General features: G+C 29.7%; 1 protein-coding gene across 10 annotated transcripts; it reads left to right on the top strand.

The window, feature by feature from the left end:
- Positions 1-7,087: 7,087 nt before the first annotated feature.
- LOC137822066 (protein STICHEL-like 2) lies at positions 7,088-12,192 on the top strand. 10 transcript variants are annotated; one of them, XM_068626969.1, is made up of 7 exons: positions 7,107-7,137; positions 7,354-7,409; positions 8,017-9,623; positions 9,717-9,936; positions 10,104-10,274; positions 10,394-10,588; positions 11,066-11,894. In XM_068626969.1, exons 3-7 carry the CDS (start codon positions 8,067-8,069, stop codon positions 11,764-11,766), a joined length of 2,844 nt encoding a protein of 947 aa, XP_068483070.1. In that variant the 5' UTR covers positions 7,107-7,137; positions 7,354-7,409; positions 8,017-8,066; the 3' UTR covers positions 11,767-11,894. The 10 variants fall into 10 exon arrangements, with proteins under 10 accessions (XP_068483065.1, XP_068483070.1, XP_068483067.1 ...); XM_068626966.1 differs by having other exon boundaries at positions 7,109-7,137; positions 10,104-10,289; XM_068626961.1 differs by lacking the exon at positions 7,107-7,137 and having other exon boundaries at positions 7,270-7,409; positions 10,104-10,289; positions 11,066-11,771; positions 11,885-12,192.
- The last annotated feature ends 2,877 nt before the right edge of the window (positions 12,193-15,069 follow it).

Genomic DNA, 15,069 nt, shown 5'->3' with positions numbered 1-15,069 from the left:
AAAATAAAATTGTTATAGAATTTTGAATTTTAAAATAAATATTACTTCCAATGCCTCGATTGAGTGATATTATTTCAACATACTGAGACTCTAAAAATAAACTATCGTTTCATTAGTGCTCTGGGAGGCTACTTTAAAATGTACATAAAGTTATACTTATGATTGAGTTGAGGGTGGTGTAGTTTTATTTTTTGGTTTTCTCTGAAGCTTATAACACATCCTCTGGAGGAGGAAGCGAGAGAGAGAAGTAGAAAGAAAAAGCAAAAAATGTTTGATAACTTTTGGGGGTTCTGAATGATTGTCTGGTGAATTGAATAATGCGACTGAAAAGTGAAGGATCACAGTGGGCATAAAAAAATTAATGTCTAGGGTGTGCTTGTTCCAGCACATGCTTGTGTTGTGTAAATTGAATGAAATGTCATTGATTTGGGTTTAAAATCTGAGCAAATAGAACAGTGGAGATACTCATAAATGGAATGCTGGTTTTGTTCTCTGCCAAGTTTTGAAGTGAAGCTGCTGCTACACACACATTAATTCATATTCCTTGGTTCAAAATGTGTGAAGTAAGAGCGTGTTCAACATTGAATAGCTTTTGGTGGGGTCATGCCCTATCTATGAACCCCTATCAAATCTTCTTCACACTCCAATTTAATGGTAAGTGTAAGTAACGTAACGTTGATGTTCATCTTAACGTTCAGCGCCGCGCCTATTCTGTAGATCACAGTCTAACGCAACATCTATTGCTTCCAATAGCTCTGCCCTACCCTCTCAGTGTTTATTATTTTTTTATTTTTTTACTAAACTAATGTTTTTTCCAAAATTACGATTTTGGATAATAAAAAACTTTTTAATGAGAATGAATAATCTCATGGATAAATTTTAAAGTAAAAGTTGTACTTATAAATATAATTTTAGGACATTTTCACTTTGAAATTATATCCATAGATACTACTTTCATAAGTTGTATTCATAAAATATGACTTACACATATGTAGTTTTTTTATAAAAAAAAATCACTATTTTAATGTAAAAACTCTTTTTTAATAAATTTCAGTTTTTTTATTAATAATAATTTTTAAATCAAAACTCATACAAATTTAATTAAGTGAAAAGTAACTATATAAAAATTATTAAATTTAAACATATTATTTTAGATTTTTTTATTTATTGTATCTTAGTGAAAATGTCAAGTTTAGAGTTGCATTAGAACAAAATAAAATGTTTACTAATTTGAGACAATCTGATGTAAAGTTTTTAAATCTTGGAAACTCAAATCATAATACATATATATTAAAAATTAAATAAAAAAAATACAATTATAATATAATCTAAAAGAAAAATGGGTTCGATTTAAGAAAATAAATATAAATAAATAGGTGAAAATTGAATTAAAAAATGAATAATCTTACACCCTTTTATTTTTCTTATTTCTTATTTTTATTCTGCCAAACATAGACACCTTGATAAAAGTTGTTTAAAAAATTAATACAAACTATTTTTTTTAATATCTTTCTAACTAATTTTTTTATGGTAATATTAAAATAAATTTTATTAAAAAATTATAAAACAAATATTTATATTAACTTTTATAATGTTATAATTATGAAGTAAGAAAAAATACTATTTACTGTAATGAATTTTATATAAATAATAAAATAAGTTATATTAATAAGAATAAAATAAAAAACAAATTATATAAACCAAACGGTTATAAAATAAAATCTTACTTATTAATTGTTATTACTTTTATAATGTTATGATTATACAGTACTTTGAATAATTATTATTTATTATAGATAATTTTTTATAAATAATAATAATATATATATATATATTATATTAATGAGAATAAATAAAAAGAAAAAATTGTAAACAGTGATAAAATGATTATTAAAAATCTCCAAAAATAATAATAATAATAATATAATAATAATAATTCATTGATTATAAACATATAATTGATTATATTGAAATCATAATCAATTACCTTCGACTGAGTTAAAATTGGTTTCCTCTATGATGGCAAATAATTGATTGTTTTATATATACATAACAATAAAAACGTATTTTAGCAATCATATATTTTTCGTTAAACAACTTAAATCAGTTGCAAATATATTTTGTGACCAAATTAGTAATTGGAATCATATGGTAGTAAAAAATTTAGTCACAAAGTAGTGAATGATCAAATTTCTGTTGAATAGCTACCAAATTATATATCATTAGTTTGTCACTAAAGAATAAGAGACCAATTTATAAATAAAAAATATCTTAAGTTCAATCGTTAATTTGATAGTATAAATAAAAGAATGGTGAGATGCTAATGAGTCAAGTTTTTATTTAAATTTAAATATTTTTCTGTCGCTCAATTGATTATACATTTTTTTAAATAATCGAAGATTTTTTTTTGGATCGCTAAATTATAAATTTATTCTATAATGGTCATTGAGATTTTTTCAAATATTAAAACCAAATAATTTGTTTGTTGTATTTATAATATTTTTGACCTGTTTATAAATGTTAAGAATTTAATCATGCTAAATAATAGTAAACTCCAATACATAATCTAGTAAAGAATAGTATAAACATTACCTGTATAAAATATTATGTGATCCAACATAAAACTATAATGAAAATAGTTCCAAGCAAAAATGCAAGATTTAAATATAGTTAAGCATTTAACTAATGATTTTTTTTTTATCTATCATCACTAATATGGTCTAATATGTCATCTTCGTCAGTAGTAGGATTTGTAAGGCCAGCCTGACGTAAGATTCTTCATTTGAATGTGCTGTAAAATAAGTTTCAAATGTTCATCTTATTGGTGTACATGTTTACTTTGTTGTTCATGTTTTTTCATCAATTGCTCCATCTTTTCTTCAAATGTCTTCTCATTGTCATCCTTTTCCATAAATTCAACATTTAACTTCCAAATAGTCTTACACATTTCTTTAATTTGATGAATCACTTGAGTTTGACTGATAGTAGAGTGAACATCTATAGAACTAATAAACTTTTTGTTCGATTATTGCTTTATTATATTTTCGTTATTGCTTTACTTGAACAATTTCATATCTACTTTGATTCCTATATTGAGAGTATTATAAAACCTTTCACACTAAAAAATAATTGAATACATCATTGGCAAGTTAATGTACTTGAATTGAATAATATTAGACAATATTCCATAGAAATTTGACTCTAATATTAGACACCTATTGTTGTGTCTCTTTCTTCACGTCTTGAGTCAAACACTTATTATGAAGTTGTGAAACATGACTGTAGGAGAAAAGTTATACAATGTGAGATATCTGCTTTTGAGTCAAATCAAACATGGGGGATTGTTCTTATGCCTGAGGACAAAACGGCCTTACAAATGGTATTAAAAAAAAGTATAAGGTTAATGGAACAGTTGAAAGGTATAAAACCAGACTGGTAGCAAAGGGATACACACAAACATGTCATTGTCTACCTTGATACTTTCTCTCTAGTAGCAAAGATTACCACCATAAGGTTGTTTCTATCTGTAACTTCTATCTATAATTAAGAGTTGAAACAATTAGACATAAATAATACCTTTTTACATGGAGAGTTGAAAGAATATGTGTACATGATTTATCCTCCTGGATTGACTTCTATTCAACCAAGATAAGTTTGTAAATTAAAAAAGACTTTATATGGACTTAAGCAAGCTAGCAGAGAGTGGTTTGCAAAACTGTCATCTTTTTTTCTTTTTGCAAGATATACTCAATCTATGAATGATCATTACTTGTTCGTTAATTCTTCTAAAAGATCTTTTACAACATTATTGGCGTATGTGGATGATATAGTATTGACAGAAAATGATAAAGAGGACATTCATCGAATCAAATGAGCCTTAAATCAGACATTCGAAAATTAAGGATTTTGGAGATTTAATATATTTTCTTGGTCTAAAAGTAGCAAGAAGTAAGAAAGGGATAATGGTGAATATTCACTTGAAATGGTAATATATGCAGGTCTTTTAGCTTGCAAACCTACACTCACTCCTATTGATAATCATGCAAAATTGTCTTCTAATAGGAGTGTTCCTTTCACAGATATTCAAGCCTGCAAAAGATTGATTGGAAGACTTATGTATCTTACTAACTTTACATAACATTTTATGTGCAACAATTTTCTCAATTTCTTGTTAAGTGTATAATTGCTCACTACTATATTGCGACAATTAGAATTCTCAAATATATTAAAGGAGCTCAAAGTCTTAGTTTATTTTTCTCTTCCAACACTTCTACTCATCTAAAAGCCTCTTGTGATAGTGATTGGGCAAATGTAGTGATTCAAGACAATCAGACTGATTTTAGTGTGTATCTTGGGAATTCCCTCATATCCTGAAAATCAAAGAAGCAAAGAACAATATCAAGGAGTTATTGTGAAGTTGAGTATAGAGCAATGACCACTATTACATGTGAAATTCAATGGTTAACTTATCTTCTTCAAGATTTCAGTTTCTTTTGAGCAACCATTTCTACTATGACAATGACTCAGCAAGATACATTGCATCAAATCCAGTGCGAACACATAAAAATATAGTCACATTGTTAGGGAAAAATTGAAGAAGGTTCTGATCCATTTGCTTCCCATTTTCACCACAGAGCAATTGATTGACATTTATACCAAAGCCTTGAGTCCTCAATCTTTCAAGAGTATTTGTTCCAAGTTAAGTCTCATAATATTTGTTCCCCAACTTGCGGGGATATCAAAGGATATAAATACAAAGCTTCTTCAAGAAAGCTAATATAGTTTTTGTCTTTTCTAATTCTTAATTGTTTTAGTTTGTACACATGTCTAGTATTTATTTTGTCTTTTTCTAATTTTAACCTTTATTGACTCTTTATTTTACATCATTTCTCTTTAGTTAGATCTAGAATGAGTGTACTACTTATATATATTCTTACTCACTGCTTTGATTTAAAAAAAAAAACATAAGAAAATTTATTCACATGTCCTTTATCTTTCTTTCTTCTCTTTTGTTCATCTCTATTCGATTTTGTTCATTTATGTTTTTTTTTTATATAATAACTTTATCCTTATATATAACTAATAATGTATTACTTGCAATGATATTTTGGTCTAAATTTATTTCTCATAATTTTTTTAAACTATTATTTTTAGAATGAAGGAAGTATTAATTATCCTTGCAATTTACGCAAGACCTATTATTTATCCAAATATTTTTATGATCTATTCAAATAAAGTGAGTAATTATTCCAGAGAATGGAGTAAGATGATTTTAGATAAAATATTAAAAATATTTTTTTTTTTGTAAAAGTTATATACTCAAGTTTATAAGATTTTATTTGAATCTTATAAGACATTAAAACATGCTGATGTATTATAAAATTTGAAACTCAGGATATCAAATATCATTTTAGTTATAAGAATAAAAAGTTATTTTTATCTTAAAAACAACTCTATTTTCTACTGAATTTATGAAAAAAAATATTATTAAAATGCAAGTCTTATAAAATTTATATATTGAAATATAAGTTATTATAAGATAATATGACATAATAAAATCTAAAAGGTAAATTTAAACGTTATAATACATCTGTTTGATTATAATAAAATATTTATGCAGTTTATTATTTTATCCTTTTCTTTTTCATCTAATTAAAAATTATTTAAATATTAAAAGTTACATAAATATATAATTAATAAAAGAATAACTGATGTGATCTTAAACTTTGTAAATACCAAATAAATAAAAAGAATCTTCAAAAAAATTGCCACTCAAAATGAAAATATTAATAAAACATAATATAGTTAGCCACTTTCCTTAAATGAGAACGAAGGTACTAAAATATTAGTAAAATATAACGTAAATAGATCATTTATTTGATATGTAAGTGAAGTTATATATTTTTTTTCTTATACTATTTTATATGAGAAAAATTAGAAATAAGAATAGTATAGTATAAAACAAAAACATCAGTTTTAAGGGAAATCGGAATGGGTAAAATAAGATATAATTTAGGAGGTGGTAGTAAATGAGCAGAAAATATGCATGATAATTGTAAACTACACAAACCCCAATATTTTGAGTACTTTGAATACGAAGAAGTTTGACTAATTTGTCTCATGTTATTCTTCGATATCGAAAACCTAAATAATAGATGCCCCTCAAAGAAAAATTTAAGTTAGCTTAAATTTATAAAATTAATTTATACTAATATAAAATTTGTATCAACTTGTATATAAATATAATTTTCTTTAATTAATACAAGTTCTTCAACATATTTTTCATTTCAAAATTTGTTAACTCATACATAAAATTATATATTGATACTAATAAATTAACAGATTCTCAATATGATAAATTCTATATAATTTTAATATAATATTTGAAAGTAAATTTTAAATTCAACTAAACTTTATAATAAACTTTATAAAAAAAATGGATTCATATTTTTGTCAGCTTAGCTTATATACTTGATGGAGGATCTAAGATCTGTATCAGTTACATTAATAAAATATGAAGAAATTATTATAAAAAATAAAAATATTATCCCTAATTTAAAATTTTGAAAACAGTGATTTTTTTTTCCTTACTTTTATACATTGTTTATCTCATAGCTGATTTTGTAGTATAAAAGACAGCATTGACTAATGTAGTAGTACTAGTGTAAAGTGCAAAGATACTAAAAAGACAAAGTTGTACGAAATAATTGAGATTTTAGCAATAATTAATAAATTGTAGCGTAGGAGAGTGAGCAACCTTGTGGGGGGCACAGGAGTGTGCTGGTCCTAGGCCTCGGAAAGTGAAGCAAGCAAAGAATGCAATGTGGAACAACTTGAGGAGAAAAGTAAGCATCAGGATCCGACAGTAACCTCAGTTTTTTTTGTTTTTTTTTTTCTTTCAACTAAATTAACCGAAACCATTATCTCAAATTACCAAACTACCCTCTCCTTTCTGAAAAGGGCTCGTTGGTCGAGAGACTCCCAACAAACCTCTCAAACCCGAACCTCTTAACTGCACTCATCTCACCACCCATCACATTTACAACATTTACTGTTTTGCCACTCCCCCTTCTATATCTCCCTCCTTGCATTCAACACTGCTGCTTCTACCACATTTACTTCTTTTTCTCTTCCCAGGTTTCTTTCTGCCTCTCTGTAACTGGTTTTCCCTCGTTTCAACTTTGTCCTTTAGCTTTGTTTTTTCTCTCCTCATGCATTATTTTATGTTATGGAAATTTGAACTCCAGATTCTCTCCCTCCTCCACGTTTCTGTTCTTTTATATTTTTTTGTTTTTATTTTGTTATCATATTGCTGTGGGAATATAAACCGCTTCGGCATGTGTTCCACTGCAGGGGAGAGGAAACGTTAGTGCCTCAATGGGATTGCTTGCTGCTCTGTGTTGTTCAAGGTCGTTTTCTACTGTTGGACATCACTTGTCTTTTTTAGCCATTAAATAATTCATTTACTTGCAGGCCAATTACATATGTTGTTGGCATTAAGTTATACTTGATTTTCTGTGTTTCTATCTTTTCATCTCTCTCGTTTTCTTTGTTGTTTCTATTTTCTTTACTATTTACTATCCTATTTTTTTATTGTATGTACCATTTTCTTATCTCTCTTTTTCAGTTCCCAATCCACCCCATATGGGTGAACTTTTACATTTTTCTACAAATTTTTATTTTGTTTTGGAGAAATGACAGGTAGACCACCTTGAGATTTTAAAAAAGAAAGTGGGAGCTAGAGAGATAAAGAAAGAAGAGATAGAGAGAGAAATATAAAATGAAGAAGGTTTAATAAAGTGTTTAAGAATGATAAGGTGTTGATGTATCATTATTGTTTATTTTGACCACATTATCTTTGTATGTTTTCTTGAAGTGGTGTATAGGAGGTATAGAGAACTGCGTTTTTGTGCTTTGCTTTGCTGGGTTGTGTTATGTCCCCCACCCCTTTTTGTAGTGCAAACTCTCTGTGTGATTTCTATTTCGCTTTGTGTTGATGTTTTGTATGTCTTGCAGGTAGTGAAGGTTGCATTGTTTGTAGTGGATTCTGACTTTCTAAGTGTGAGATGATGATGGAAGGGCGGCGGCATTCAGTTGATATTCCAATTTCTAAAACTCTTGTGGCATTGAGGAGAGTCAGGTCATTGAGGGATCCTTCAACTAATTCTATGAGCAAACTCTCTTCTTTGGTTGATAATGTGCACTGGGAAAACGGTTCTGCTAATGAGATTTCCCTGCGGTTTTCTGATGCTGCACGGCCACGTGATTCTGATGACAATGCTGCTCTCAGATCAAGAATTTTAGGTTTCAAGGGACAATGGGAGCAGAATGATGCTGATTTTGTATTCAACTCAAGGTTGAAGCCTAGTGGAATTTCTTGTCAGGGTGTCCAACAAGATGGTGAACTAGTTTACTCTAAGCGTAAAAGTGAAAGCTGTGGTAGCAACCATGGGAGTAAAGAATTGGACTTGGCTCGTATTGTGCTTCCAAGTAACAATGATTTCAAGGATGGGGATTCATGTTATATAGCAACTGCTAGATCATCTCAATTAGGGAGATTAGATTGCTCTAAGTCAGCAAAAAAGTCTCTGCGCAAGAATAAAGTAAAACCATCAGAGTTAGTAGGCAGTACTGATGATGGCAATGCTAGTCCATACCCTTCTGGTTATGATGCTTTCTCACCCTACAGTGGTTCAGTAGGTATAAATCAAGATATGGATGGTTTAGATAATAATGATAACGGGTGTGGAATAAGCTGCTGTTGGTCAAGATCACCAAGATTTAGAGAATCAAATCTATATGGTGAGATAGAAGACCGTCCTTTGATATCTCAGCGAGTTGACGAGTCAGATCTTCATTCACACAGAAGCATGAGACACAATGGTGGTGGGATTAGTCTGAATTTGGAAACTCCTAGGAGTTTGTCCATGAAATTTAGGCCTAAATCATTTAGTGATTTGGTGGGACAAAATGTGGTAGTGAGGTCTTTGTTGGGGGCTATCTCCAGAGGAAGAATAACATCATTTTACCTCTTCTATGGTCCGCGTGGCACCGGCAAGACATCTGCATCTAGGATATTTGCTGCTGCACTGAATTGCCTTTCTTTTGAGGAGCAGAGGCCATGTGGCCTATGCAGAGAATGTATTATATTCTTTTCTGGAAGAAGTAAAGATGTTAAGGAAGTGGATTCTGTGAGAATCAATCGCACCGACCAGGTTAAATCCCTTGTTAAGAGTTCAAGCATCCCTCCAGTCTCTTCGCGTTTCAAGGTTTTCATTGTTGATGAGTGCCAGCTATTGAACGGGGAGACATGGGCAAGCATTTCAAATAGTCTAGAGAACCTTTCTCAACATGTTGTTTTTGTGATGATCACTCCTGATTTGGATAAGCTTCCTCGGACTGTGGTTTCCCGTGCCCAGAGGTATCACTTTCCAAAGGTTAAAGACGCTGACATTGTATGCAGATTACAAAATATTTGCGCCGAAGAAAGTCTTGATTTTGAACAGGAAGCTTTGGACTTTATTGCTGCAAAATCCTGTGGGTCTGTTAGGGATGCAGAAATGATGCTTGATCAGATGAGTTTGCTTGGTAAAAAGATCAATATTTCTTTAGCTTATGAACTTGTAAGTCTACCACTTTTGTTCCATATATGTATTCCCTCCAACTAACTTCAATTTTTCCTTGGCATTCTTGCTTACCCATTTGTTGTTCTGCAGACTGGGATCGTTTCTGATGATGAATTACTAGATTTGCTGGATCTAGCTTTTTCATCCGACACTTCAAATACAGTCATTAGAGCTCGGGAGCTGATGAGATCAAGGATAGATCCTTTGCAACTTGTATCACAACTAGCAAATCTCATTATGGACATACTTGCAGGGAAATGCGAAAATAGTGGTTCAGAAGTCAGAAGTAGATTTTACAGGAAATATACCTGTAAGTGGTGTTTCTGAAGCATAATTTATTTTATATTCTATTTAGCTTTAAGCAAAAATGCATTTGGTGTTTCAACGTTTTTGCACTTAATGTTTGTCTCTCTGGTAAAATTCTATTATGCTCATATCTTAGTTCTGTTATCTGACTGATTGTTTTCTCTATTATAGCGGAAGCTGATCTGCAGAAACTAAACAATGCATTGAAAATACTTTCTGAAACTGAGAAGCAGTTGAGAATTTCGAAGAATCAAACAACATGGTTCACCGTAGCTCTCCTACAGTTAAGCTCTGTAGATTATCAATCTGTGGATGCAAATGACACCAAATTTAGTCTTAGAGGTGCATGCAATGGAGGCGAGCTTAACCTTTTTCCTTGGCTTGTTACATTATTTTCAATTCCTTTTCTCCTTGGTGTGTTGGATATAAATACTAACAGCCTCATTACACTATCCTCACAGGTCAAAACTTGGAGCATTTTGCAACAGGCCTGTGTGCTAACAAGTCATACAGATTAGAAGTGCCGGAGGATCACAAAGGAACATTGGATTCCATTTGGTATAAAGCCACTCAGATGTGTCATTCTAGTCAGCTCAAAACTTTTCTCAGGAAGAAGGGGAAGTTGTCGTCACTTCATGTTGATCGCAGTACAGCTTGTAATTTCCTTTCTCTTTTTCTAGTGTTGCTATTCATTTACCATTCAGTTAAAAATTTATCGCATCATAGTAGACCTGCTTTCTGCTGTTATGTTTGGGGGTTTTGTCACACTTCTTCTTTGAGAAATTTGCTTCTTTATTGTATAAAGAGAAAGGCCACCAACACGCCCTTTTAGAACACCCCTTTAAATAAACTCATGTTGGTTGGAATTTATTAGAAATGACAGTTGTGTGGGTCTCACTTTTATTTTATGAACTTCCCTCTTGATTTTGTACTTTCCTTGTAAATTTTAACCATTTGGAGGGAGTGTGTTTTTTAAATATATTCTATGATTTAGCAAGTATGTGCCATCAAATTCAGCTTCTTTTCCATAATCTTGGTCAGATTTATATTTTTGAAGTTGAATATACTGCACTCCTTTTAGTTCTCCTCCCTAATGTACTGAGTGATGAATTTAATAATACACTAATTTGCAGGTCTTGCTATAGCCGAGTTGGAGTTCCACCATAGCCACCATGTATCCAAGGCCGAGAAGTCATGGAAAATGATTGCAAGCTCCTTGCAATTCATATTGGGTTGCAATGTGGAGTTGAGGATCACTTATACACCTTGTGCTTCAGATTCTAAGTATTCCAAATTGAAGAGATCAACTTTCAGTATCTTCACTTGTTCCCGCAGAAATCGGCAACAGAAGTCAGCATCATCTAATGAACAAGGAAGTGAATCAGATTGTGCTGATTGCACCTCTGAAAATCCCATGATGAAGGACAAAACTTCTACCTCTGATTGTGGAATGGATGCTGTAACAGCTTTGAGGAGTTGTGAAGGGAACTTGCTGAGCTCAGGAGAAAGATTTTTGAATAGATCATTTCAAGAGAGTATGAGAACATCATGTGCTGAAGTGGATTCTTCCAAGGAAAAGGGATGCAACGGTGCTCATCTAGATCCATCAATCCTCGATTCAGATAATGAACACTTTAACTGTTTTCCTAAAACCCTTTGGCTTCAAAAGAAGTTCCGTTCTTCGTATTCATCCAAGTTTACTTTTCAAGGCATTCAACAACAGAAAGATTTTGTTTTATCTGTCCCGAAGTGTACATGTTCTGGGACATATACATATGCTAATGAACCCTGCATTTTTTCCGGTACTTGTAAGAATTGCACCAAAGCCTCTTAGAAGAAGTAAGTTTTGTTATGTGTTTACATTGTTATAGTTGTTGAGACTGCATTACAGTGATAAAGTAGCATAGTTGGATAGAATGAAATGAAATTAACATTCTTGTGCTTTGATTCAGAAATTCCAAATGGTGTTCTCCATGAAATAAGTGCCATGAACTTGTGGACGGAAAAGACTTAATTCTGATGTATAGACATCTATCGTGCATGGGGAGAAACTGTTGTTTCATTAAGGTGGTTCCTGACACCCTTGTATGGGAAACAAAAATTGTTTTGCTGCGAGATGATATTGACCATCCATAAATCCTGTTGGAACATTTAATAAAATTGTCACTTTTTTTTTTATAAAAGGATGACACGCAAATTTGGTGTAGTATCCGTAATGGATAATGTTAAACTGGTAGATTCAACTATTTCAATTTTGTAGGATTCGATTTATTTTTGTCACCCTTAATTATCACATATCATATTCATGTCAATTTCAACAATTTAGAACTATTATTCAATCTTATATTTTAAAAAATTACCATGATATATTAATAATAATTAACACTCAATATAGCATATATTGTACATACTTGCAGTATTTATTTTAAATCTACTCGAGATTTCTTCGAGAACCATATTAAGTTTTGATAATAATTATGCTGATTTGATGGATGACTCACTATATTCTTTACATAAATTTGATATTCTTTTTTTATGATCTGATGTCAAATTTATTTATAATAAACTTTATAATACCAACTTCGACGTATGTTTATATGCAATCCTTTATTTAGGAACTTTCGAAATGAACATGACATTTTTACAACTCCCTTCCCAAATTATGATGCGTGTCATACTGAGTGTCAAACTTCATGTAAGATTTTTCATGTTGGTGTTTGACAATAATTATATGTTTTTTTTTCTTTTTGAAATGTTGCAATCTGTTTTGGGAATTCTTGAAAGGAATAAAAAAATTATTCTCACAATTGGTAGAGCGTTCTTTATGTATACCAAATCAAAGAATAAAAGTCACCTTTGAACTCCACAACTTCATCATCAGACAGCAATTACCAAAGAAGTTGTATGGCATTAAAATAATTTTGCTAGAATTATGTTTTGATAAAAGAAGTTGTCCGGCCAATTTTGATTATTAATGAAGTCATTTATTCTGAAAATGAATTATAAATAATTAATAAATAGAATCATTTTAGAGGTTAGGTTCAACTTTTATACAAAACATAAAAATAAAACATACCTCTACTAGCAACCCACCCTAAGCCTGTGTTTGGATTGGGGGTGACACTGTAGCCGCAGACGGATGTTGGGTGCCACCCCGTTTGTATCTGTTGAATGGTGAGGGTGAGGAGAAAGTTGGCCAAAATGAGGGTCCTTTGAGAAGTGAAGAGAAAGGAGAGGGTGAGTAAGTGAAAGTCAGGTACAATGAGTGCAAAGTCATTTGTACCCTCAGTATTGTGTGAATTTTGAAAGTATATGGAATGAATGTGAGCAACTGAAAATTCGTAACATAATCGATTATGGAGGTTATACAAAAGTGAACATAATCGATTATGTATATGTATGACCATAATCGATTATGGAGGCTATACAAAAGTGAACATAATCGATTATGTATGACCATAATCGATTATGTTGGTTTTTTAACTGCATAAATAATCGATTATGTACCATAAAACTTTGGATAATCGATTATGTGTTGTTTTTAACGAAAGTGATAATCGATTATGTGCCATTAAATTATATTTTCTTTTATTTATAATTAAAACTTTAATTTTTTTTAATTAAATATAATGTGAATCAATTTGTTTTAATTAAAATCTATTTTAAATCTAGACCAAATTAATATAATTATTGTTTTTTATTGATTAATAGTGTTTTTTCATATTAGTCATAAAACATTGAATTTTCTGTGTTTAGAATATTCCTTTATTTTTTAATTCTTTTGTTTACAAAAGTATTTTTTAACATTTATTTCTTTATTTAAAAAGATTTTGTTTTTATTTGAAATTAGTATTTTTCAGTAGGAAAATATAAAATAACAAAATTTGAAATTAGTATTTTAACATTACCTTTATTTGGAGCATTACTTTTTATTTATATATATATATATATAATTTAAAGAATCATAAATAATATTAAAATTATCTAAATACATTAATTTAACTAACAAAATTAAATAAATTAATAAATTGAGAATTAATATAATTATATTTACATTTTATATTTTATTTATTTATTTGAATTTTACATTATTTTATTCTTTTATTTATAATTGAAAATTTAAATTATTTTTATTGAATAAAATGTGCACAAAAATAATTATAATTTTTTTCTTTTTTTTATACACAATGGTAAATTTGTAATCTTATCATTTACACTATTAAAAATAATTCAAAATATTCTTACAATCATCACATCACTCACATATTTCAATAAATTTTCCTCACACATCCACTCTAACATACCCCAATCCAAACACTCTCAACTTTCTTCACACTTTCTTCTCAAATCTTCACACTTCCACTCCTCCACACCCTCTAATTCAAACAAAGCCAAGAGAGGAAGAAAAGTCACCACCTAATACAAGAGACCAAAGAACTAGATCAATTTACCATAACTTAAACCAACAGGTTCAACACTCTAAACAAACAAAAACAAAAAGTCGTGTATGGGAATGACGACTTCAATTATATTATAATTGTACTAAAGTCGAGTTCAGCGTGCACGTTTTACTTATTTTTTAAAAAAAATTGTTTGTTTTTTAAATGAAATAATTAATTAAATTATAAAATTTTGAAAAAAAAAATGGTTACGAAATTTGAATAAATTTAGTGGTTTTTTGAATTGAAAATTTAATTAAAAAATGTGTTAAAATCTTAAACTCCACACTATAAAAGATAAACCCTAACCAAAATCGTCACAAGTAAATCCTAAATAAAAACTCTAAACTCAAAGGTAAAAACACAAAATCGTAAAATTATTTAATAATAAATTTAGTTTTTAGAGAGATTATTTAATAATAAAATTATATTTTATTAGGTAATAGTAAATAAAACAACAAGGAACTATGACATGAAGGAAAACGAACGAATATGACAAGTTAATTAGAACAATTGTTTTAACCCAAAAAAGAACAAACAATATTGTTAGGTTTACATTAGGTTTATGGTTTAAGTATTTTCAGTTTTAGGATTTATATTTATTGTTTATAATTTTTATTGTAAGGTTGTTCTTAGGGGTTATGATTTAAGTTTAGGATTTAGAGGTTAGGATTTAGGTGTGACATTTTCGTTTTTAA

Source organism: Phaseolus vulgaris, chromosome 9, assembly GCF_000499845.2.
Source record: "Phaseolus vulgaris cultivar G19833 chromosome 9, P. vulgaris v2.0, whole genome shotgun sequence".
NCBI lineage: Eukaryota > Viridiplantae > Streptophyta > Magnoliopsida > Fabales > Fabaceae > Phaseolus > Phaseolus vulgaris.
The sequence above is the reverse complement of the archived record's forward strand: the minus strand, read 5'-3'. Positions and strand labels throughout refer to the sequence as shown.

Bases quoted from the DNA above. Each gene is read 5' to 3' on its own strand.
- LOC137822066 (XM_068626961.1), top strand. From the start codon at position 8,067: ATGATGATGGAAGGGCGGCGGCATTCAGTTGATATTCCAATTTCTAAA. The intron at 10,290-10,393 runs GCGAGCTTAACC...CTATCCTCACAG, and splicing joins TAGAGGTGCATGCAATGGAG to GTCAAAACTTGGAGCATTTT. The intron at 10,589-11,065 runs GTAATTTCCTTT...ACTAATTTGCAG, and splicing joins TGTTGATCGCAGTACAGCTT to GTCTTGCTATAGCCGAGTTG.